Below are 22,231 nucleotides of genomic sequence, written 5' to 3'. Positions count from 1 at the left end.
CATCAGGGAAATGAAAATCAAAACCACCATGAGAGATCACCTCGCACCTGTCAGAACTGCTATGATCAAAACGACAAAAGAGAACAGGGGTTGGCGCGGGATGCGGAGACAAGGAACCCTCGCGCACAGTTGCTGGGGATGCAGACCGTGCAGACGCTGTTCTCCACAATCTCTAAAAAATTAAAGCCAGAACCACATGATGCAGCGATCCTCCTTCTGCGCATTTACCCCGAGGAAACCTAAGGTCGAGGTCAGAAGATACACAGGTTCATGACGGTGGCACTCACCACAGCTGAGCCCCCACAGCGCTCATCCGGGGGTGGGGGGGTGAACAGATAAAGCTCTCGTGGGATACGGAAACCAACAGGGGGGGGGCGGGGGGGAATTCTGTCACTGCTGATGACAGATGGACCCGAGGGCATCACGCCGAGTGAAAGAAGTCGGAGACAGAAGGACAACACCATGTGATCTCACGTACATGTGGAATCTGACAACAGGGAGCTCAGACAGAGAACAGCCCGCTGGCTGCTGGGGGCCAGGCAGGGGGGCGGCAGGGTGGGGTGACCCCCCAGGTAAACAAGTCCTGGGGGCGTGAGGACAGCACAGGGACTCCAGGTACCAGTCCTGCACCGGACACATGGAAGCTGCTGAGAAAGTAGATGGTCAACGCTCTCACCACAGGGGAAAAAAATCTCCAAACCTGTGAGGCGACAGAGGTCAAGGGTCGCTGTGGTGAACCTTCTGCCCTACAGACACGTACCAAACATCACCTCGCATGCCTAAAACTAACACCCCGTTCTACGTCAGCTACATCACAATAAAACCGGAAAGATAAAATAATAAAAATTTTAGAAACATTGTCCAGTTTTTAAAAATTCGGGCTTAAAAATAAAATTAAATTAAAAAAAAACAAAACCTTAGCATTAGCCCGAATTTCTGAGATAAGAGGTAGCCAATTTAAATAACAAAAACTGCTGTTATCAACCTCTTTCCTTGGTATCCGTTTTCAACTTAGTAAAGGACAGAGGGTCATTTCTGCCCAGAGGGTTGTCCTCCCGGGGCACAGGTACTGACCGCAGGGGCTGCAAGGGGGCAGGGGGCTGGCCAGGGAGAGCAGAGCCCCGGGTTCTAGAACTTCGGGGAAACCTGAGTCCAGCCTTCCCTAGAAGCACCAGAGCCTGCCTCTGGGGGAGCCCGATTCCCCCCTCGGGGCTTCCTGTGCCTGTCCGTCAAGTGGAGCTGTGCCCCCATGGCTGGCCCACAGAAGGGCAGACAGGAAGTGCCCACATCCGGCGGGGCACTGAGGAAGAGACTGATAAGGAGGCAGCCTTTGAGATGGTGCCTGCGGCCATCCTGCGACACTTGAGGGTCCCCAGAAACCCCACATCATCAACATCCGGCTGCCCCCAGGAGCCCGGGCACTTGGGAGTAAATGCCAGGAGCTCCAGACCACATGCTGTCGGGCACGAAAGCTCACTGGGATGCTTGCCATCCCCCACCCTTCCTGGTCACCCTGGGTCCTTTACAAATACCGTCCTAATTCCCCAGGCCAGCTGGCCACTCAGGCACAGGGTGCTGGCCCGAGCCTCCCTCCCTGGGTCCTGATCCTGACCCACACTCTGCAGTTACTGCAGAGGCAAGGAGACCAGAGCCCAGCTCACTCCACGCCCCTTGGCCCCAAATGGCCCCCACTGCTCAGGAGCTACTGGGCAGGGCTGTCCTGAAAGGCCAGTCACTCCCTCGGGGCCTCTCCAGCTTGCTTCCCCAGAGCTCCCGCGCCCCTGGCCTGCTCATCTCCAGGCAGGCAGGTGTCTGAGGAGCGAGGGCAGCCAGGAGAACATGTGGTCCCTCATTCAAATTTTGTTTTCCCATTTTTTTTTTTAAGATTTTATTTATTAGAGAGAGTGAGAGAGAAAGCAGGAGCAGGGGGAGAGGCAGAGGGAGAGGGAGGAGCAGTCTCCCCGCCAAGCAAGGAGGCCGGCAAGAAGAGCCAAGGCTGTCCTCAGCTTAGCGCCCGGAAGCTGGGCAGGGGAGAGGGTTCTGATGGGCCCACCGACCACACCCGAAATGTCTAACTGGAGGGGGAGTTGGGATTTGGGGCTTGTGGCCTCCAGGCTGTGAGAACATAAATTTCTGTTGTTTTAAGCCACCCAGTTTGCGGTCACTGGTTATGGCAGCCACAGGATGCCCACAGTCAGGGGGGCGGTGCCCCCCACACAGAAGACAGCAGTGAGTGACAAGTGAGCCCCACAGGACCTGGGGATTGTGGCTGCAGCCCGAGCCTGAACACTCAGCCCCTGCACCCCAAGCCCGGCCAGCCCAAGCCAGGCCCCAGCACCGAGGCTGAGCACTGCCCACCCCTCCTGCAGCCCGCCAGCGTGGAGCCAGCCTCTCTGACTCTGACACCAAAATGTCCCGCTAAAATACAACATTGCAGGGGCGCCTGGGTGACTCTGTCGGTTAGGCATCTACCTTTGGTTCAGGTCATGATCCCAGGGTCCTGGATCAAGCCCTGAGTACAGCTCCCTGCTCAGCGGGGAGCCTGCTTCTCCCTCTGCCGCTCCCCCTGCTTGTTCTCACTCTCTCTCTCAAATATATAAGATCTTTAAAAAAAAAATAAAATAAAATACAGCACTGCAGCATGAGTTCCGTGGTAATTGGGGGTGGGGGAGGGTCCTCAATCCAACAGTGAAAGCTAAAATAGCTCTCTGAGGTAGAAGGTAGCAGGCAGCACCAGGCCCAGCCGGACTTCCGGGACAGATGAAGTCCTCTTGGGATTTCCACCTGTACCAAATACAGGCAGAGCCACCGGGCCTGCTGCTGTGGTCCAGGCGGGGGCCTGCAGAGCAGTGCTAAGGACACCTCACAGACTGTGCCAAAGGTCCCTGGGCCGGTCCCTGCTGGGCAGCGAGGGCTGTCCTGGGCAGGGACAACCCCAGGGAGCTTCTGCCCTGACCTAACCCACAGCAGTAGCTTCCTTCGTGCTCAGTGCAGGGAGCCGCCACCTTGGCAGAGAGACAAGGAAGAGCAGGCGTTGCCATTCCTGGTGGGAAAGGAGCTGTGGGGCTGACCGGGGGTAGGCACATGCCAGGACCACGTGGGCTGGGGGATGGGGCCAATCCCCAGCAGGCACATGTGAACACCTCTTCTTTCTATGGGGGACCCTGCCAATCAGAAGCCCCAGTGACGCTGCTTATCCTCTCCAACTTGCTGCCTAAGAAGGTTCCAGCAAAGTTCCTTCAACCCCAGAGCCCCCACCACAGCCCCTAGGTGAGGCAGGGACGGAGAAATGGCTGGGCCAGGAAAAAGTCCCTGGGGGCTCGTCCAGGCCCCAGAGCAGGAGTGGGAGGTGCCAATCACACCCGAATGCCCAGCTCACACTCTGGCCGGGACAGGGGAATGAACCGGGAGAAGGTTCCAGGTGCAGCCAGCTGACCAGCACCCACGGATCCCAAGAACCCAGAGCAGGGGCGGCTGAGCCGGCAGGAAGCAGAGCGGCGCCCCGCACAACCACAGAACCGGCTGGCAAGAGAAAGGGAAGCACCGGGAGCAGTAAGGCTGCCGAGAGAAGCAGCTGCCGCCATCCCGAGGCCTCCAGCCTGGAGGGAGGGTGCTGAGCCCTCACGGCTGGCCTCTTGCGGGCATTCGGGGTGTGACCCTGCCGGGCTCCGGGGCAGGTCATGCAGGGGCTGGACTTCCGGTCCCACCTGCAGGCCCACCTAACATCCTGAGACAGCAAGAACCAGAGCAGGCAGTTGTCCTTGGCCCCGTGAAGCCGGCCAGCCCACCCACTGGACACAGGGGCCGCATCCCCTCTCCAACCTGACCCTGTCAAAGTGCCCCAGACAGACGATCTGAGGCAGTGGCCCCCACAAGAGAAGGAGGGGGTGCGAGACGGGGTGGTACCTGCTCAACTGGGAAGCCATGCCCGCTGCTTCGTCCTGGGTCCCGAGAGAAGCAAGGGGGTTAGTGGCAGCCAAGCCACCCCCCTCCCCCTCCAAAAGCACCGTCCCAAGTCCCCACCAAGCCAGGCTGCCCAGTCTAACCAGGAAGAGGCTGCCTCACCAATCCGAGGAGTCTACCAAAAGCCGGTTGTCATAGAAACCTCGCTTTGTAAATAATGACAGTGGAGAAGAAGCACATCTCTGAGCCCTTCCGCTGCTGTGCCACGAGATCAAGAAGTCACGCAGACGGGGGCCGAGAGACAGGGCAAACGCCCACCCAGACTTTGTCCAGGGCCTCGGGAAAGGCTGGGCCCCAGGCCCGGAGCCACTGCCAGCCTTCCACGGCCAGCATTCTGAGCTTCCTGAGACAGACAGGGGAGGAGGGTCTCAGGCCAGCATGAGAGGCACAATGAGGGGCCGCATCAGGGGCAGAGCCAACATCCTGCCCAGAGGGGTCGGCATCTGACACCTGTCCCAAGGCTACTTCCCAGAGCCCTAGGGGCCAGGTGAGCCACTGGAAGGGAAGTGGGCGGGGGAAGCAGCCAGCTCCACCCCCCCCACCCCAGCCCCTCTCCCGCGGCCACGGCCAACGCCGCCACCACTCAGACCCGCCTCCTCCCCTCTAGGGCCCAGCTGAGCCACTGGAAGGGAAGTGGGCGGGGGAAGCAGCTCCACCAGCCCCTGCTCTCCTGCAGCCGCCGCCACCACACAGACCTGTCTCCTCCCCTCTAGGGTGCCAGGCGGCCAGGAGCAGACCTTCCATCTCCGAGGGAGGGCCTGCCCTTCTCCCCTCCCACTGGGTGTTGGGAAGAAAGAAGGCAAGCCATCAGAGTGGCCGGGGAGCGGGTGTGACGGTGGCAGCCCCGGGAGAGGAGGCTGGATGCATAATTACTGTTCCCACGCCCGTGCCACCCCCATGCAGGGCACGTGAGGGCACTCTTCCTGAAAACTGTCGACCTGGCTTGGCTCCTGGGCACTGGGTCCACCTCGCCTGTGGGGCAACTCCGGTAGGTAGTGCGCTCAAGAGACCAACAGGCCAGAGCACCAGTGAGGTTCAGGCAAACTCAGCCTGTGGCCGCTCTCACTCATCAAAGGCCAGCATGCTCCCAGCTCCTGGCGTCCTCCCTAAAATACGGCCCAAGTGCTCCTAAAGGCACAACTACCATTGTCCCAAGTCCTCCCACCTTTCTGTGAAAGGAGACAGAAGCAAAATTCCAGACTGACCACCACAGCGGCAGGTTCCATAGGAAGGCCGGCCGGGGCAGGAAGGGCCAAGGCTGTCCTCAGCTTAGCGCCCGGAAGCTGGGCAGGGGAGGGGGTCCTGACGGGCCCACCGACCACACCCGAAATGTTTACCTGGAGGAAGGGGAGTCAGGGCAGAGTCTGGGCGGAAAACCTTCCCCAAAGCCTTCCCCCACCCACACAGCCCGATGGGGGCCCTGGCAGGATGGCAGACCTCCTTCGGCTCCTCAGCTGTCCGTGACGGTGCTTCATCCTGAATAGAAGTGACCCCATTTGCAGGCAGGCCCGAGGACTGTTCCTGTAGGGCAGGGCCTAGGGCCATCCTGCTCACTGCTATTCCCTAGGACCGGGCACCACGCAGGACACAAAGCAAAGTGCCGTGAACAGGTGTCAAATCAAAGAGCGAACCAGTGCCTGGGAGACACAGAATGGACGGAGGCCACCACCCCACCCACCCTAGGTCCCCTCCGGTCAGCTGGGCGCTCAGGCCCCGTGTGCACCTGGTCAGCAGCCTACCCCTCCCCCTGCCTTCCCTGCCCACAGAAGCCTGGCCCCACTCCCCTCCCCTGGAAAAGGCCAAGAGTGCTGCCCCCACAGGCCACTCAGGATCCAGATCACCACAGTGGGCCATGTGCTGGGTCTGGTCAAGCCCATCTATCACCTGCCGGTCAGAGAAAAGGCCCCCAAGGTCATGGGTGTCCATTCTAGCCACGGGGCATCCCAGAGCCATGTGTCCAGGCACCCAGAACCACAACCAGGGCCCCCTCCAGGCCCTCCCACCCCCAGCCATCCCACAGTTGTCTTACAGCTTGGCCTTCTCCCTAAGACAGGCCTCGTCAGCTCCCTTCCTCAACACTTTCAGGAACGCGCCCCACCGAAGCACGAGCATGGTCTCTGTTCGTCCCTTCCCGAGACCCGGCCAGATGGGACTCGGAGGGGGGGCCTCAGCCCGGATGCTGTGCCCTTTGGACTTGGCCCCATTCCTTCATGCAGGCATGGCCGCCTCCCTAAGCAACAGTGGCTTCTCTCTCCCCGTTGGTCTCAACCTGGGGATGCTGGGCACGCGGCCCACCCCAGGTAAGGAGCGGCCACCCGCCACTCCCAACACTGCATGTGCCCGTGACCTTTTCAGATCCGTTAAAATCACAGGAAATTGGAGTCGAAAAAGATGCTGGAAATTACTCACTTCAAGCCCCAGCTTCTACCTGTGAGGAAAGCAGGCCCGCAGAGGCGAGGAGGGTGGCCCCGGGCCCGCACCACTCAGACCTGGAGGACGGGGCATTCGGCACCTTCGAGGTGGCGTCCCCGGAGGGTGCTGGGCCAGGGGCGACGCAGCCTCCCGCACGCTGCAAAGACCTGCCATCCTTCCCGGCAAAACACCCCCCGGGTGATGGGGTGATGGGGTGATGGGGTGATGACTCAGGGACGAGATGCAGGCACAACTTGACCCGCCACATTCCTTCTCAATTATGGGAAGATCATTAAAACGCTCCAAGCCTGGCTTAAAGAGAGAGTCCTCACGGGGCCCGCGGGGAATCCCGAAAGCGGCCACACCGGAGTGAGCAATCTCTCATGGAGAAGTCCGCCAGCGCCGGCCGGGGATGCTGCCACGGCTGGCTAAGTAAACCCAAACCCGGGACTGAGAAAACGCCATCTACAGGACAGCTTGAGACACACCGCAGAGTTCAGACCCAAATGGAGTTCTCTCCCTATTTTCTCCTCACAGGGAAGACATCTTTCAGATTTGGACCGATCCACTGAATGACAGGCAGGCTCAATGGGATGGGTACATGCACACACCCTAAACCAGGAGAACTGAGATTTAACAAAAAAGACCAACCAACCCAACAGGGAAATGCAATGAGGGAAATCTGCAGGAAGTGACACAACAAGGGAAATACCTACGAGTCCACCCAGAGCTCGATCAAAGCGGCGAGGACGGTGCCTCACTTCCACAACCACACCGACTTCCCACAGAGAGGAACCGTCCCTCGCCAGCCTTCCGAGTAAATAAGTACAAAGTGGAACAACCCGGAGGTGGTTTCTCATGTTCTAAGTTAACCAAGAACCGGCCACCCCCGCCGCCCCTGGCCCCGAGCAGCCGTTCCTCTCCCGGCAGCGGGGCACTGGGTCGCCGCGTGTGGGCTGAGCATGGCGACACTCCTGCCCTGAAATCCTCCCCGACCTTGAGGCGTACGGAACCTCAAGGTCTTTGTGATAATGGAAACCAAAAAACTGAGTGGTAAACCGCTTCAACCAGCAAGACCTGCTCGTCATCTGACTTTTCTCCCCCTGGAGCAGTATTGCCTTTCAACTTTCAAAATGAATAATCATGCAACACCCACTGCCTACCAAGTGGAGTTAGCAGATGTAAGACGAACGGAATGCAAGCCTTTTCTCAAGGTCATAATGAACGACGGCGACATCAGTCTCCAGTTAAAAAAGAGAGAATTAAATACAGCAGAGATTTCCTGTTGAAGCTCTCAAGTGTTTCCCTCTGCAGGAAAAAACCAGACTTTCTGCCTGATCATCTCACTGTACTTCAAAAACCAGAAAACCACCAAAGTTTTAAGTAGCATTTTAAGAACAGATGAATTTGAAGATAAAGAATTATTTGTTTTCTATTTTGGACACCTGCAAATGAAGTGGATCTAGTAACAATAACAGTAATGGACTGTGACAATTCAGTTTATTTTTAATTTTGATGCTTGGGTATTTGGTTTCTCCTAAAATGAGAAAGATATTTTAAACTATAAGGAATTTTCTAACCAGTTTCAGCTTTGCAGGCAGTTTCCTGCATAAATTGGGAAGTAACACTGGAAAGTAAGAATTTGGTTAGTAAAGTGGGAAGGCTGTATTTATAGTTTGTATGCTACTTGCAATTTTTTGTTTTTCATGTCTTATAATAATGGAATGGAAATGTAAGCTGTAAAGATTCTCAAGTATAAAGTATTTGCTGAAAAATAAATAAGTAAATTAACCAAGAACCATTTTTTAAAAATATATTTATTTATTAGAGAGTGAGTGCAAGAGAGATCACAGAGGGAGAGGGAGAAGCAGGCTTCCCACTGAGCAGAGAGCCCGATGCGGGGCTCAATCCCAGGACCTGGAGATCATGACCCGAGTCGAAGGCAGATACTCACCAAATTGAGCCACCCAGGTGCCACCCAAGAACCACTTTAAATGATAAAACTAGATGTCCGGAAAGGTTCCCAGCAACATGACCCTAATAGCCAAAAGAGGAGGGAACAGCCCAGGTGCCCATCACGCAGGGACAGACAAATAAAATGCCGTCCATGCACACGACGGGATAGGATTTGACTATAAAAGGGAATCGGGTACGGATGCACACTACCATGAGGAAGAATCCTGGAAACACGATGCTGAACAAGCAGCCATCACAAAGGGCACGGTTCCGCTGACACGAAATGTCCAGAGCAGGCCAATCCATACACAGAAAGCGGACTGACTGGCAGAGCCATGGCCTGGGGGAGGCGAATGGGGAGAGAGAGGTAAAGAGCACAGCGCTTCTTTCAGGGGTGAAGAAAATGTTCCGGACTTAAATCACAGTGATGTTGCCCCAGCTTGTGAATACACCAGAAAACACGGACCTGCACTCAAGACTAAAGGGACGAACGGGATGCGAGTTACAGCACAATAAAGCGGTCACCACAACACCTGCTGCAGACCACTGCGGGGAAACAGGCCCACCCCTCCACCTCCAGAACTCTCGGCCTCGGCAAGACCTCCAAACACTCAGGCCCAGGAGAGAGCTCGCAGAACTGAGCCCGAAGAAAACCACGCGCATTGGACAAGGCGGCGGCTTCAGAGCTTCTGATACTAAGCAGTCAACTAGCTCCGGGGACCCTACGCACGAGCAAGGTTGCATTTCTCTGAGACATCTGTGGCAGCTGTTTTCTTCAGCTTTCAAGGCATCTGGAAGCTGGAGAAGGTCAGAGCTGCCACAGACCAGAGCCCAGGAGAAAGGCAGGATGTGAGAGAGACACAACTCCAAACTCAAAGGTCAATCAGCCTAACCGATCAGAGGGCACTCAGAATGGAGAACTGGAGAAAACCCCCAGCGGTCTTTCCTAGAGTCAGAGGCCACTGTCCTCCCACAGAAGTTCCCGCCCTGGGGCCAGCAGAGGCAGGAAGGACGGAGACTCATGTACAGACCACAAAAAGAACTCTCAAAGCTTCACGGTGACAAAACAAATGACCCAATTTTTTTCAGAAGCAAAAGGCTTTTTTACAAACACTTCACAAAACAAGAACTGTGGGTGTTAAAATTCGCACATGAAGAGATGCTTGACATCATTAGACATTAGGAGAATACAAATTAAAATCACAAGGAGGGGCGCCTGGGTGGCTCAGTTGGTTGAGCGACTGTCTTCGGCTCAGGTCATGATCCTGGAGTCCCGGGATCGAGTCCCGCATCAGGCTCCCTGCTCGGCGGGGAGTCTGCTTCTCCCTCTGACCCTCCCCCCTCTCCTGCTCTCTCTCTCTCATTCTCTCTCTCAAATAAATAAATAAAATCTTAAAAAATAAATAAAAAATAAATAAAATCACAAGGAGATACTGCTACACACCTCAGAACAGGTAAAATTTAGAAGACTGACCATAGCAAGTGTCGGTGAGGATGTGGAGGGCAGCGGGAGTCCCGCGCTCTGCTGTCAGAAATGCAGTGGCACCCCACTTTGGAAAAGTGGTCAGCAGTTTCCTCAGATTTATTTATTTCAGAGAGAGGGAGAACAAAAGCAGGGAGGGGCAGACAGAGATGGAGAGAGGGAATCTCAAGCAGACTCCAACCCTGGCACAGAGCCCAAGGTGGGGCTCAATCCCATGACCCTGAGATCATGACCTAAACCGAAATCAAGAGTCGGGTGCTGAACCGACTGAGCCACCAGGCTCCCCAAGGTCAGCAGTTTCTTAAACAGTTAAGCCTACACCTACCACATCACCTGGCATTGCCCTCCTGGTACTTGCCCTTCTGACTGAGAAAAGCAAGTGTCCCCACAAAGCCTTGTTGACGAATGTTCATGGGGGTGTTCCTCGTCACAGTCCCAAACTGACTACGACGGAGATGCCCGTCCACACAGGAATGGATAGACAGACTGCAGTCCACCCACACGATGGAATACATGCAGCAATAAAAAGAAACGGGCCACCCCTCCATGCAACAGCATGGATGAATCTCAAAGTGACCACGCTGAAGGAAAGAGGCTGGCCGAAAAAAAAAAGCACATCCTGTGTGGTTCCATTTCTATAAAATTCTAGAAAATGCAAACTGATCTCCAATGACAGAATGTAGGTAAGTGGCTGCCAGGGCTTCTCCAGAGATAGAAGGGAGCTCCTAACGTGAGGGACACAGTCGTTACCTTGACTAGGGTGATGGTTTGCCAGGTGTGTACAGATGTCAAATTCATCAGATTACTTTAAGTATGTGCTGTTATATTAATTATAACTTAACAATTTAAGTAAGTAAACATCTCTCCCACCCTACCCCCGCTGTTGCCTTGTGGAGAATCCCATGTTGGTGGCAAACACCTTGGGTTTCTACTGTAGCCACTGGCCCTGGGAGAGTTTACTGAACTCAGCCCATTTCTCTGAGAGCTGGCAGCAATTGCACCCAAGTCCCCCGGGAGCTACGCCGTCCCTGTGCCGGAAGCACGGTGCTCCCAGCATCTCAGCACCAGCTCTGCGCCTGCAACCCCCAGAAGAGTGGGAAGGAGGCCTCACTAAGCGCCCTACCCGCCCAGCACAATCCAGTCCCACCACGGCCCGGATCAAGGTCCTCTTTCACACCCAGGGGCTAGCAGTGAAGCCTGAAGCGGGCAGCTGAGCAGGTCCTGAGGACTTCTCCAGAATAACCGAGAGCATGGGCCAGTTGCCAGTGTGGCCATCTGAGTCTCACGGTGCCAGGGCTCACTCTCACACTCCCCTGAATTTTAAGGAGGCTGCCCCCAAAAGACAGTCAAGTCAATAGCAGTGGCTCTGGGGAGAGCGGACCTCGACAGAGAAGGGACCAAGGTGACAGGGGAGTAACCCTCTCAGCCCCTACAACCACAGCCCCACCCAACACACTGGGCATCAAACGGCCCATCCCGCTGGGCACAACTCACAGACCACATTGGCAGGTGCCCCCAAGAGGCAGTAGGGAAATGCCCACGGCGAGTGGGCCCAGGAGACACCGGTCTGGGGTCTAGTTCCTGGTTGTGCTACACCTGCCACTGTCCCTAAGTCAGCCACCACACCTCCAGGGTCTGTTCTTCACCTGCAACATGGGGGTCAGGGCAGAGCTAAGAGCTCCCGGAAGCTGGGACACTTCACCTTGTCTCCTAGGCCCCCTTGCCCTAGAAGAAGGCCTGGCAGAATGAGCTCCTGCCACTGGTCAGCTGAGGGACCCAAACAATACATGGTTAAGAGAATAAAGCAACAGGACACCTGGGCGGCTCAGTTGGTTAAGCGTCTGCCTTCAGCTCAGGTCATGATCTCGGGGTCCTGGGATCGAACTCCACATCGGGCTCCCTGCTCCGCAGAAGTCTGCTTCTCCCTCTCCATCTGCTGCTTCCCCTGCTTGTGTTCTCTCTCTCTCATAAAGAAAATCTTTAAAAATATATAGAACTCCTAAAATTCTACAATAACAACCCAATATGAAAATGGGCAAAAGATCTGAACAGGCACTTCATGAAAGAAGACAGAGATGCCAGATAAGCACGAGAAGATGCACAGCTTCATAGGTCATTAGGGAATTGCAAATTAAAGCCACTACACACCTATTAGAACAGCCGAAATTCAGTACACCAACAAAACACCACATGTTGGAAGGATATGGAGCCACAAAAACTCTCATTCATTGGTGGGAATGCAAAAAAGGTGCAGCCACTGTGGAAGACATTTTGGCAATTTCTTACAATACTAACTGCACTCTTTAACTGTATTCTATTCTATATTGTATTAATTATATAAAAATAAATGTAAAAATTTAGTAGGTACATGGAAGCAATTAAAGAAAAATCAAGTAAAAAAATTCCTGTTGGATATGGCTGAACTAAGAATATAAGTAATATGTTTTCCGTGGATGCAAAGTCCACAACACAATATTACCAAACCGAATTTAACAATACATTAAAAGGGTCAATAACCACAATCAAGTCGGACTTAATCCAGGGATGCAAGATGATTCAATATCCACAAATCAATCAACGTGATACACCACATTAACAAAATGAAGGGTAAAAACCAAATGGTCATCTCAACAGATGCAGAAAAAGCATCTGACAAAATTTAACATCTGTTTATGATGAAAACTGTCAACAAAGTGGGTATACAGGGAACATACGTCAACATAATAAAGGTCATATAGGACAAGCCCACAGCTAACATCATACTCAACAGTGAAAAGCTGAGAGCTATTCCTCTAAGATCAAAAACAAGACAACTCTCACCAAAACAGAGTATTGGAACTCCTAGCCACAGCAATTGGATAAGAAAAGGAAATTCTAAAAGGCATTAAAATCTGTGAGGAATAATAAAACTATGCCTATTTGCAGATGACATGATACTGTATATAGAAAGCCCTAAAGAGGGGCGCCTGGGTGGCTCAGTCAGTGAAGCGTCTTCCTTCAGCTCAGGTCATGACCCCAGGGTCCTGGGATCGAGTCCCGCATTGGGCTCCCTGCTTGGTGGGAGGCCTGCTTCTCCCTCTGCCGGCCACTTGCTCTCTCTCTCTCTGAAAAATAAATAAACAAAATCTTTAAAAAAAAAAAAAGAAAGAAAAAAAGAAATACCACACAATCCAGCAATTCCACTTCTGGGTATTTACCAGAAGAAAATGAAAACACCAATTCAAAAAAGGTATGTGCACCCTGATGTTTAATTCAGCATTTTTTACAACAGCCAAGATTTGGAAGCAAGTGTTCATCCATAGAGGAATGGATAAAGAAGATGTGTTACATACACACACAGGAATCTCAGCCATTAAAGAGAAAAAAATCTTGCCATTTGTGACAACATGGATGGACCTGGATAGAGGGTATTCTGGTAAGTGAAATAAAGACAAATACTGTATTTTACTTATATGTGGAATCTAAAAAACAAAACAAACACAAATAAAACAGACTCATAAACACAGAACGAAGTAGTGGGGAGGTGGGGGGGGATGGAAGAAACAGGTGAAGAGGATGAAGAGGTACAAACTTCCAGTTATAAAATAAATAAGTCACAGGGATGTAAAGTACAGCATAGGGAATATAGTCAAAAATATCGCAGCAACTCTGTAAGTGAAGGACGGTAACTACACTTCTGGTGAGCATTTCGTAACGTATATAAATGTAAAATCACTATGTTGTACATCTGAAACTAATATAATAGTGTGTGTCAACTATACTTCAATTAAAAAAAAAAAGAATATTAGCAATATGTTTCAGATGCCGTGGGTTAATCAGGCAACTTCAGGCTGGCTTGTGGGTGTCCCCACCTCTAAGGGCCTGATGTTTATAAGCACAAGACATGAGCAGGACTGGGGGGGGGTGTCAGTCTGTCATTCAGGGAGGCAGAGTATCAATCCAACAGGATCTGGTTCCCTGAGACACTGAAGGACTCCAGAAAGCATTTTAGCCGTTAAAGCTCTGGATTCCAAATACAAGGCACATCTGAGTGACTACCGCACCTGCACAGCAAAGAAACACACAAAGCAAGTGTGGCATTTACTGAAAATGATAGCCACCCACCCTTGCTCACCCTGATCAGTTACAAGGCTAAAGTTCCCACCTGCTAAGTGCCCAAAGGGTAATGAAATATTTAGCCGGCTCAAGAAGAGACTGGAATTGGAAGCCTGGGGACTTTCAACAGGTGGAGAGGGAGCAGCCTCCATCTCCAGCACGTCCCCTACAGATGGCTGGGGGGTGCCAAGGCAGGCCAGGACACAAGTTGAGGAATCAGAAAACACCCCCGAAGCATTCCCCAGCGCCGCCCCCCCCATTCCAAGTGACAGCAAAGCATATATACCAGCTGAGCTTCGAAGACCCACCAGATAAATCTTCTGGGGGCGGGTACTTTAGGCAGGGTCTTCGCCCTGACCCAGGGCGAGCAACACCCTGGCCTTCGGGCCATCAGGGCACGCACTTTCCCTGAGGCTCAGAGAAGTTCTCAGCCTCATGCTGAGTTTGGGAGACACATCACGTCTTAGACTGTTAATACTACCCATTCATAAACCAAAGTCAGCACCAGGCCATGTCCAGGGCGGCTGGTGGACTGGAGCTTGGAGGGGCAGCCATCACCTGCCCCTCTCTTGAGCAGGCGATGAGACACACAGAACTCAGTGTCGAGAGACCTAGGCCCCAGTGTCCACTGTGCTGACCGCAGGCAGGTCACTCCTGCCCTCAGTTTCCCTATCTGTAAAACTGGGGAGGGGGGCCTCTGCCCCCCGGAGCTGAGAGCTGAGTGAGCGTGAAGGGTGCAGATGGGAGCCAGGGCAATGTCTCAGAATGTGGGTGCTGCCCCCCTGTCAGCCGTTAGGAGGCTTTGCTCCACATCGAGAGGGTGGGAAAACTAGTTTTACAAAAGCAATTCTTTCTCCCTGTACATCACCTCCCAGTCTGAGCGTGACCTCCCCCATTTGGATTAAAATTCTGATTTGCCTGATGCCCAGTTAAACGTGCCTGCAGGGCCATGGTGCCCACTCAAGAGCACCACTGCTACAGGCGCCCTCCCTCCTCCCAGGGTTTTAAGGACACTTTTGATGGCCAGTCATGCCTGCTGGATCTGGCTACAGCAAGACGGGGCCTCAGGGAGGACATGCAGGGCACCAAGGGGTTCCGGCGGTCCGGCATGGCCGTGGAAGGTCTCCAGTGGGGACCTGCCCCACAGGAGGCCTGCACAGCAAGCCCGCCACCTGCCCTGGGACAGGCAGGTCACAGCACACTGCGGCGGGGGGCGGGGGTGGGGGGGGAGTAAGGAGGTCAGAAAGGCCAGAAGGGGGCGGGTTGGTGTTCCAGGAAGGGAAGCGGGAAACATGCAGACCCAGCCTCAGATCCTACGCAGCCAAGAGGAGGCCCGGCCCACTGCGGAAATGAAACCACCTGGGTGATGAACACTCTATGTTCTGTAGGGCACGACTTTTACCACTGGTGGACCTCTGCTTCTGTCCTCAGGGTCAGGCACGAGACGGGGGTGTGGGGCAGGTTTGTGGCTTCAGCCTGGGACCCAGACAAGTACCTCGGACTCACAGAGCCCGTCCCCGTCTGGAGAAAGGAGTGTGTCCACATCAAAAGAACAAAGCTGGACCCTTACCTCACACCATCTGTGAGGAAGAACAAAACAGGTAAAGCCCTCAACAAGAGCTGAGACGGCAAAAGTCTTGAGAGAGAACATACGGGTAAAGCTCCGTGACCTTGGATCTGGCGATGGTTCCTCAGATCCGACAACGAAAAGCACAAGCAGCCGGAAAATAAAAAACATAAATTGGATTACATCAAAATTCAAAACTTCTGTGCATCAAGGCAGAGCGTCCAAAGTGCCGAGAGAACCCACTGAGCGGAAGAGAATCTTTGCAAATCATGTATCTGAGGAGGGACTCGTATCTCGAATACAGAAGGAACTCTTACCACTCGATAATAAAAAGACAAAGAAGCCAGATGAAAAACAAGTAAAGAAACTAAATAGACCAAGACGTACACATGTCTGGTAAGCAACAAAAGGGTACTCGACGTCATGAGTCATCAGAGAAACCAAATCAAGGCCACAGTGAGATGCCACTTCAGCCAACTAGGCCAGGAAGGCTGCAACCCAAGAGGCAGCTCCCTAGCACCGAGGAGGATGGGGGACCCCCCGCCCCCCCACACTGCTGGAAAGCACAGTGGTGGCTCCTCCAAGCTTCCACACAGAGTGACCCTATGACCCAGCACTCCACTCCCAGAGGGGCTGGTCTTCCTCACACCACCTCTGACACCCAGTGTGTGGTGGGTTTTTTCCGGCTGGGTGTCCTACAATTCTGTGCAGTTCTGACACTAACAGCCGGAATCAGCACAGGCCCCAGGTCAAGGGCTCAGGCCTGTCCCCAGTTCGATGCCACTCTCAAGCCCCAGGCGACCTGTACTTCCGACAAACTGGCTCTCGAAATTGGGGTTCCCACAAAAACCTCCTCCAGTTGGGTAATTTGCTGGAGCAGCTCACAGGACTCAGGCAAACGCTTTATTCACATTTACTGGTTTGTTATAAAGGATACAGCTCAGGCACAGCCAAATGAAGAGACGCACAGGACAAGGCATGGGGTGGGAATCAGGCACACCGCCCTTTCCACACCTCCAGGTGTCCAGCAACCTAGAAGATCTCCGAACTCCACTGCTGGGGATGTTTATGGAGGTCCCATTATGGAGGCACTGGTGATTAACTCAACCTCCAGCCCTCCCTCCCCCCACCTCCAGGTAGGAGGTGGGGCTGAGGGTTCCAACCCTCTAGCCCTGCCTGGGTCATCCTGGCTACCAGCCCCCACCCACCCTGAAGCTCTCTGATGGACTCCCAGCTACCACTCATCTCATTAGCATACCAAAGACATACTATCACACAGGAAATTTCAAGTGTTTTAGGAACTCTGTGCCAGGACCCAGGGACAAAGACCAAATACATATTTATTAAGCCACACTAGGTATACACCCGAGAAATAAAAATACATGCCCACACAAAAACTTGGACAGGAACGTGCACAGTAAAGTTATACACAGTAGCTAAAAGGTGGGAACAGAGCAAATGTCCATCAACTGATGAACGGATACACAAAATGTGGTGTGTACCCCTACAGTGAGTTCTGGAGGAAGCAGGGCACCTGCTACTACTTGGATGCACCTTGAAAACAGGATGCTCAGTGAGAGAAGCCGGACACAAAGCACCATATTGCATGAGTCTACTTATTTGGAATGTCCAGAAGAGACAAACCGATAAAGAACAGAGATTGGGGGGTTAATAAGTTAATAAAAATGTGTTAAATTAATGAAAAATGAAAAATAAATAAGCCTCATTTAGAACGGAGTCGGGAGGCCAGCAGGGGACGCTCTCACACCCCACAACTGGTCGCTCGCAGACCCACCAGGAAGAGCGACGCCCCCCGGTCCCCCGACACGGCCCCCGCAGGAGGGGGAAGGGCGCCCCGGCTCCCGCAACCGCACGGCCCGTCGGACACCGCGCAGCCAATGAGAAGCCACGACACTTCCAACCCCCAGCTCGCTCCAATGGGCTTCCGCTTTACAAGAGCCCACCCCGCTCCCCGCTTCCCTCTATAAAAGCAACCTCTTTGTTCTCCAGACTGGCTGTGGTTTCACGGGAGCTGGCTTGTCCCCAGTTGTAATTCTCTGCTAGTCCCGAATAAACCCAATTTTGCTAGTGAAACCGTACACTTCCGTGGATGAGTCATATGGAACACAGGTTTATGTCAATAAAGCTGGTACAAAGAAGGGGGGTGGAATACACCCACTGAGCAAAGTTTCCGTCAAGTTTGAAATAAATACAGGAAGGCCACGGGAAGCAGCACAAGGGGCGCCTGGGTGGCTCAGATGGTTAAGCGTCTGCCTTCGGCTCAGGTCACGATCCCGGGGTCCTGGGATCGAGTCTCGCATCCGGCTCCCTGCTCCGCGGGAAGCCTGCTTTTCTCCCCTCTGCCTCTCTCTCTCTCATCTCTCATGAATAAATAAATAAAATCTTAAAGAAAGCAGCACAAGGTTACACTGCTAAACATGAGCCCATCATGCAAGGACAGCTCCCCCTGCCCTGGACAAGCCTGCCGGTCCAAAATCACAGCCTGACCCCCTGTCCCAGGGGACAGCAGAATGCACATGTCCCCAGACTCCTTGGCAGTGTGTGCCCAGGGAGTGCTGGGCCAGCCCAGCTGTCAGCAGGCACAGCACTTGAATCTCCACACCTGCCTCAAGCCCTCAAAGGTGCCCCGCTGCCCAGAGCCCGCCAATCCCGAAAGCCCATGCCTCTGACAAAGCTTCGGAGTGGTCCCTGGCCAAAAAACACGCTAGGTCTCCACTTCAGATGAACACACAGTGGGCATGCTCAATCAGGCAGTTCACTGAACACCGAGCATTCCATTTATTAACAATAAATCCTGGGGCGCCTGGGAGGCTCAGTCATTAAGCGTCTGTCTTCGGCTCAGGTCATGATCCCAGGGTCCCGGGATCGAGCCCCCCGTCAGGCTCCTTGCTCCGCGGGAAGCCTGCTTCTCCCTCTCTCCCCCACTTCCTCTGCTTGAGTTTCCTCTCTCTCTGTCAAAAAATAAATAAAATAAAATAACAAACAAACAATAAATCCTGAGTCATGCAGCCCAAGGCTCAGTCTGCCCTACACGCTGGACACCAGAGTGGAAGATGCCATCGCTGTGGGCACAGAAATATCCCTGTCATCCTACCTTCCAGTGACACAGGGTTGAGACAGCAGATCAGACCTGGTTTCAACAGCCTTCATGGAAGCCCAGCATCTCTCCCTGGGACGCTGGGAGCTCCTGGGCCCCAGATGCTTCCAGGTGGCTGCCTGCCTGGCAAGCGCCCGGAGGGGGACAGCACAGACAAGCAGCTTCATTTTGCAGTAAGTTGGCCCCGTTGCCAGCACGAGGCTTATTAGCAGCCTCCAGTCCGGTCTCCCCAGCAGGCCTGACCCCCGCCCCCAGAGCCCTCCCTACAGGTCTCCCTTTCCCAATAGCCTCCTCCTGGGATGCCCCTCCTCTGTCTATCCACGTCAAACTGGCAGTTCTCCTTCCGGAATGTCTCACAGGGTGTTTCTCTGAAATCCCAGTGATGCAAGGAATTCATGACTCGGCCTGAAGTCATCGAGCTCAGCTCTCTCCCAAGCAAAAGCAAAAGAGGGCTGCCGACAACAAGGCCACAGCCCACCTGTGGGACAGCAGTTTTCCTAAAGGGCAAACACATGAAGTGGAGTCAAGAGGCTGCAGGGGAGGCCACTCGGGACAATTACAGTTGCCAACGGAAGAGTCATCCAGGGAAGAACCATCAGCCGAGGCCTTCCTTCCACAGAAAAAGACGCGCACTGCATCTTCCACAAGGATGCGACCCGCCCTCCGGCACCTCAGCCAATGAGAAGCCGTCATCAGCCTGCGCTCTCGCTTCTGGGCTTTTCTCCGGGGAGGGCTTCCTCCCCTTCTCTGTGCGGTAAGGCTCCTCTCCTCTGTTTGTTGGGCTTGCCCCGGCTTTGCCACAGCCCGCTTGTCCCAAATAGCAATTCTCTGCTCTTCCCAAATAAACCCATGTTTGCTGGTAAAATAACGGACTTTTTTATTTTTAAGGTTACCATTACTTGGCGATCAGAAATGGGATCCAGAGGAGACCCCCAACAACTCCAAGGCTGGTGGACACACAGGTGCGGATGCCCAAGGCCCACTGGCTCACTGCTTTCTTGCTGACCCTGGACTGTGAGAGCATCTCAAGCTCCATCGTCTTTGTGTTTGATTGAGCAACCCTGGCTTTATCCAGGATCTGTTTTAGGGCTTTGGCCTTTCTGTGAGAACTCACTCGCTTGCCCTTTGGTCTGACTTCTGTTTGGAACCGGGCTGTTCCTATTGAAAGCGTGTTGTGTGGGAATTTTTCCTTCTGCTCTAGAGACAAACCTCTAAGAAATGGCATCTCAGTCATCAAAACTGGGGGCGCTGTCCCCCACTTGTGGGACCACAGTTGGTTTTATGTTTAAAAACCATGGTCCCTCCTCATGCACACTTCTAACTAAATGGACCGACTTCACCAAATGCAATTTAGAACTTCAGTGGCCATGATGGTGGACTTTTGATCTCCCCAAACTTACTTTCTCAAAGCTAAACTGGACACCCATGGCGCTGAAACTGTCAAAACTGAACGGGGCGCCTCTTTGGACTGGTAGGATTGTCCAGGACCGCTGAACAATAAACAACATGGTTATCTCTCGGCACCCTATTGCTCCAAACCCCTGTATATTACTGACATCCATTCCCAGAGAAAGCAAGTTTTCTTGCTGCACTTGATCTATGCAGTGCATCTTCAGTATTCCAGTTAATAAGGAGAGCCAATTATCTTTTTGCTTTCACTTGGGAAGAACGTAAATACATCTGAACAGTAATGGCCCAGGGTTTCACAGATGGTCCTTACTTTCCACAAATCTCAAAAGCTAATTTGGATGATATAAAAATTTTCTGTAGGCTCTATTTATTATAATACATAGATGATTTGCTTCTCCACTGCCCTTCTCAAACCTCTTCACAAGAAGATGGCATCCACCTGTTATCACTTTTGGCCTTAAAGGGCATAAAATCCCCAAAGAAAAATTGCTGTTTGCTCAAAACAGGTTTGATACTAGGAAACCTGATCTCATAACAAGAACTACGTTACAATCCAGGTAGGGTTCCTGAACTTCCCAAAACCCAAAACTAAGTGCCAATTACAAAGCTTTCTTGAATTGGCTGGCCAGTCGAAATGGGATTCCAAAGGTCTTTCTTGTGGGTCAATGGCTACATGCTTCACTAAGAAAAGGAAAGATCAAGGGCTCCTGGCTGGCTGAGTCAGTAGAACATGCGGCTCTTGATCATGAGTTCAAGTCCTACGTTGAGCATAGAGCTTACTATAAATATAAAAGTAAAAATTAAAAAATGAAAGAGCAGGAAGAGACAACTTTGGGGACTTTAAAGAAGAGCCTAATAAGACCCCTGCCCTCAGACATCTTAATTGCTAACTTCCCTTTTCCTCTGTGTAAATGAGAGCGGAGGGAATGCCTTAAGAGTCCTCACCCACAAAAACACGGGGGCCATCATCGATCCACAGGGTATATAGCCAACAACCAGATCCTGTGGCCCAGGGAAGTCCCCCTGGCCTCACAGCCATTCCTGCCACCAACTACCCCGTTAGTTCAGGGCACTGAGGAAATAACCACGGGATCGCCTTTAACCATCCCTGTATGGTAAAACCATGCAAGGGTAAAACTGCAAGCATTTATACCAACAGTTGGGACGCCAGGGCTCATGACTTTGGAATGGTTAACAGTGAGGTTTCCTTACCTTGAATGGGAATAGAATTAAAAATGGCTCCCATCGGGCTCCTGGATGGCTCAGTCGGTTAAGCGTCTGCCTTCGGCTCAGGTCATGATCCCAGGGTCCTGGGATCGAGCCCCGCATCGGGCTCCTGGCTCAGCGGGGATTCTGCTTCTCCCTCTGCCCTTCACCCCACTTGTGTTCGCTCTCTCTCATTCTCTCTCAAATAAATAAATTTTTAAAATCTTAAAAAAATTTTTATCAGATGCCACACTTTTGCTGGCTGCTTTGGCTACAATCAAGGCTCCTGGGCATTCCAGACACAACTCCCTGGAGACCAAAGGAAACCACCTCACTGATATTTCTGCCAAAAATGATGCTGTCAAGGAAACCCACAGCCGAATCTCTGTCGGGGTCCAAAAGGGATGTTGTTCCAAATGATAATTTGGAAAAACCAACAAGCGATAACCCAACAATTGGCCTCAGAGAAGGAAAAAGAGTACTGGAAATCTAATCATTGTTGGCTCAATAAAAAGAGAGAACTCTGGTTTGGACCCAATAACAATCTGGCCCTACCAGAAATTCTAAAATTCCCACTACTTACCTCTGTATATGCACTAAACCACTGGTCTACTGACAAAATTATAGTGTTCATGAACCAGTATTGGTGGAGAAATATTAACAGTCTGCAAAGACAAAGAGTGCTTACTTCACTTACACACCTGTCCAAAGCTGTGGAAACCTGGTCACACAAATGGATTTTATAAAGCTTTCCCTGTCTCATAGAAATGTCAGTCACAATTCGTGTATTTTCTCACTGGCCTGAACCTTTCCCTTTAGGCAGGCCACTGCTTCTTCTGTGGTTAAAATTCTGTTCAAATAGGGCGCCTGGGTGGCTCAGTCGGCGAAGCGTCTGCCTTCGGCTCGGGTCATGGTCCCAGACTCCTGGGATCGAGTCCAGAGTCCCGAGTCAGGCTCGTGCCCCTCCCCCCACTCGTTCTCTCTATCAAATAAATAAATAAAATCTTAAAAAAAAAAATTC

At 52.6% G+C, this 22,231-nt stretch overlaps 1 protein-coding gene and 1 pseudogene across 3 annotated transcripts in view; one reads left to right on the top strand and one right to left on the bottom strand.

Annotated features, from left to right (window-relative positions):
• The window catches only part of ACOT7 (acyl-CoA thioesterase 7), a 105,706-nt gene that overhangs the window by 73,014 nt on the left and 10,461 nt on the right, over window positions 1-22,231 (bottom strand). The window contains exon 1 of one of the 3 annotated variants that reach the window (XM_035019920.1): window positions 18,592-18,850. The exons of 1 other annotated variant lie outside the window; for it this stretch is intronic. In XM_035019920.1, coding sequence (XP_034875811.1) covers window positions 18,592-18,761 — 170 coding nt within the window. In that variant the 5' untranslated portion in view covers window positions 18,762-18,850. Of the gene's footprint in view, window positions 1-3,906; window positions 4,489-18,591; window positions 18,851-22,231 lie in introns of those variants that run through there. One more of the 3 variants, XM_035019922.1, reaches the window with a different exon arrangement.
• LOC118020067 lies at window positions 7,407-7,829 on the top strand (annotated as a pseudogene).

The sequence above is a fragment of the Mirounga leonina genome, unplaced genomic scaffold (genome assembly GCF_011800145.1).
Source record: "Mirounga leonina isolate KUSES-001 unplaced genomic scaffold, KU_Mleo_1.0 Mir_173, whole genome shotgun sequence".
In the NCBI taxonomy this organism is placed as follows: domain Eukaryota; kingdom Metazoa; phylum Chordata; class Mammalia; order Carnivora; family Phocidae; genus Mirounga; species Mirounga leonina.
The sequence above is the reverse complement of the archived record's forward strand: the minus strand, read 5'-3'. Positions and strand labels throughout refer to the sequence as shown.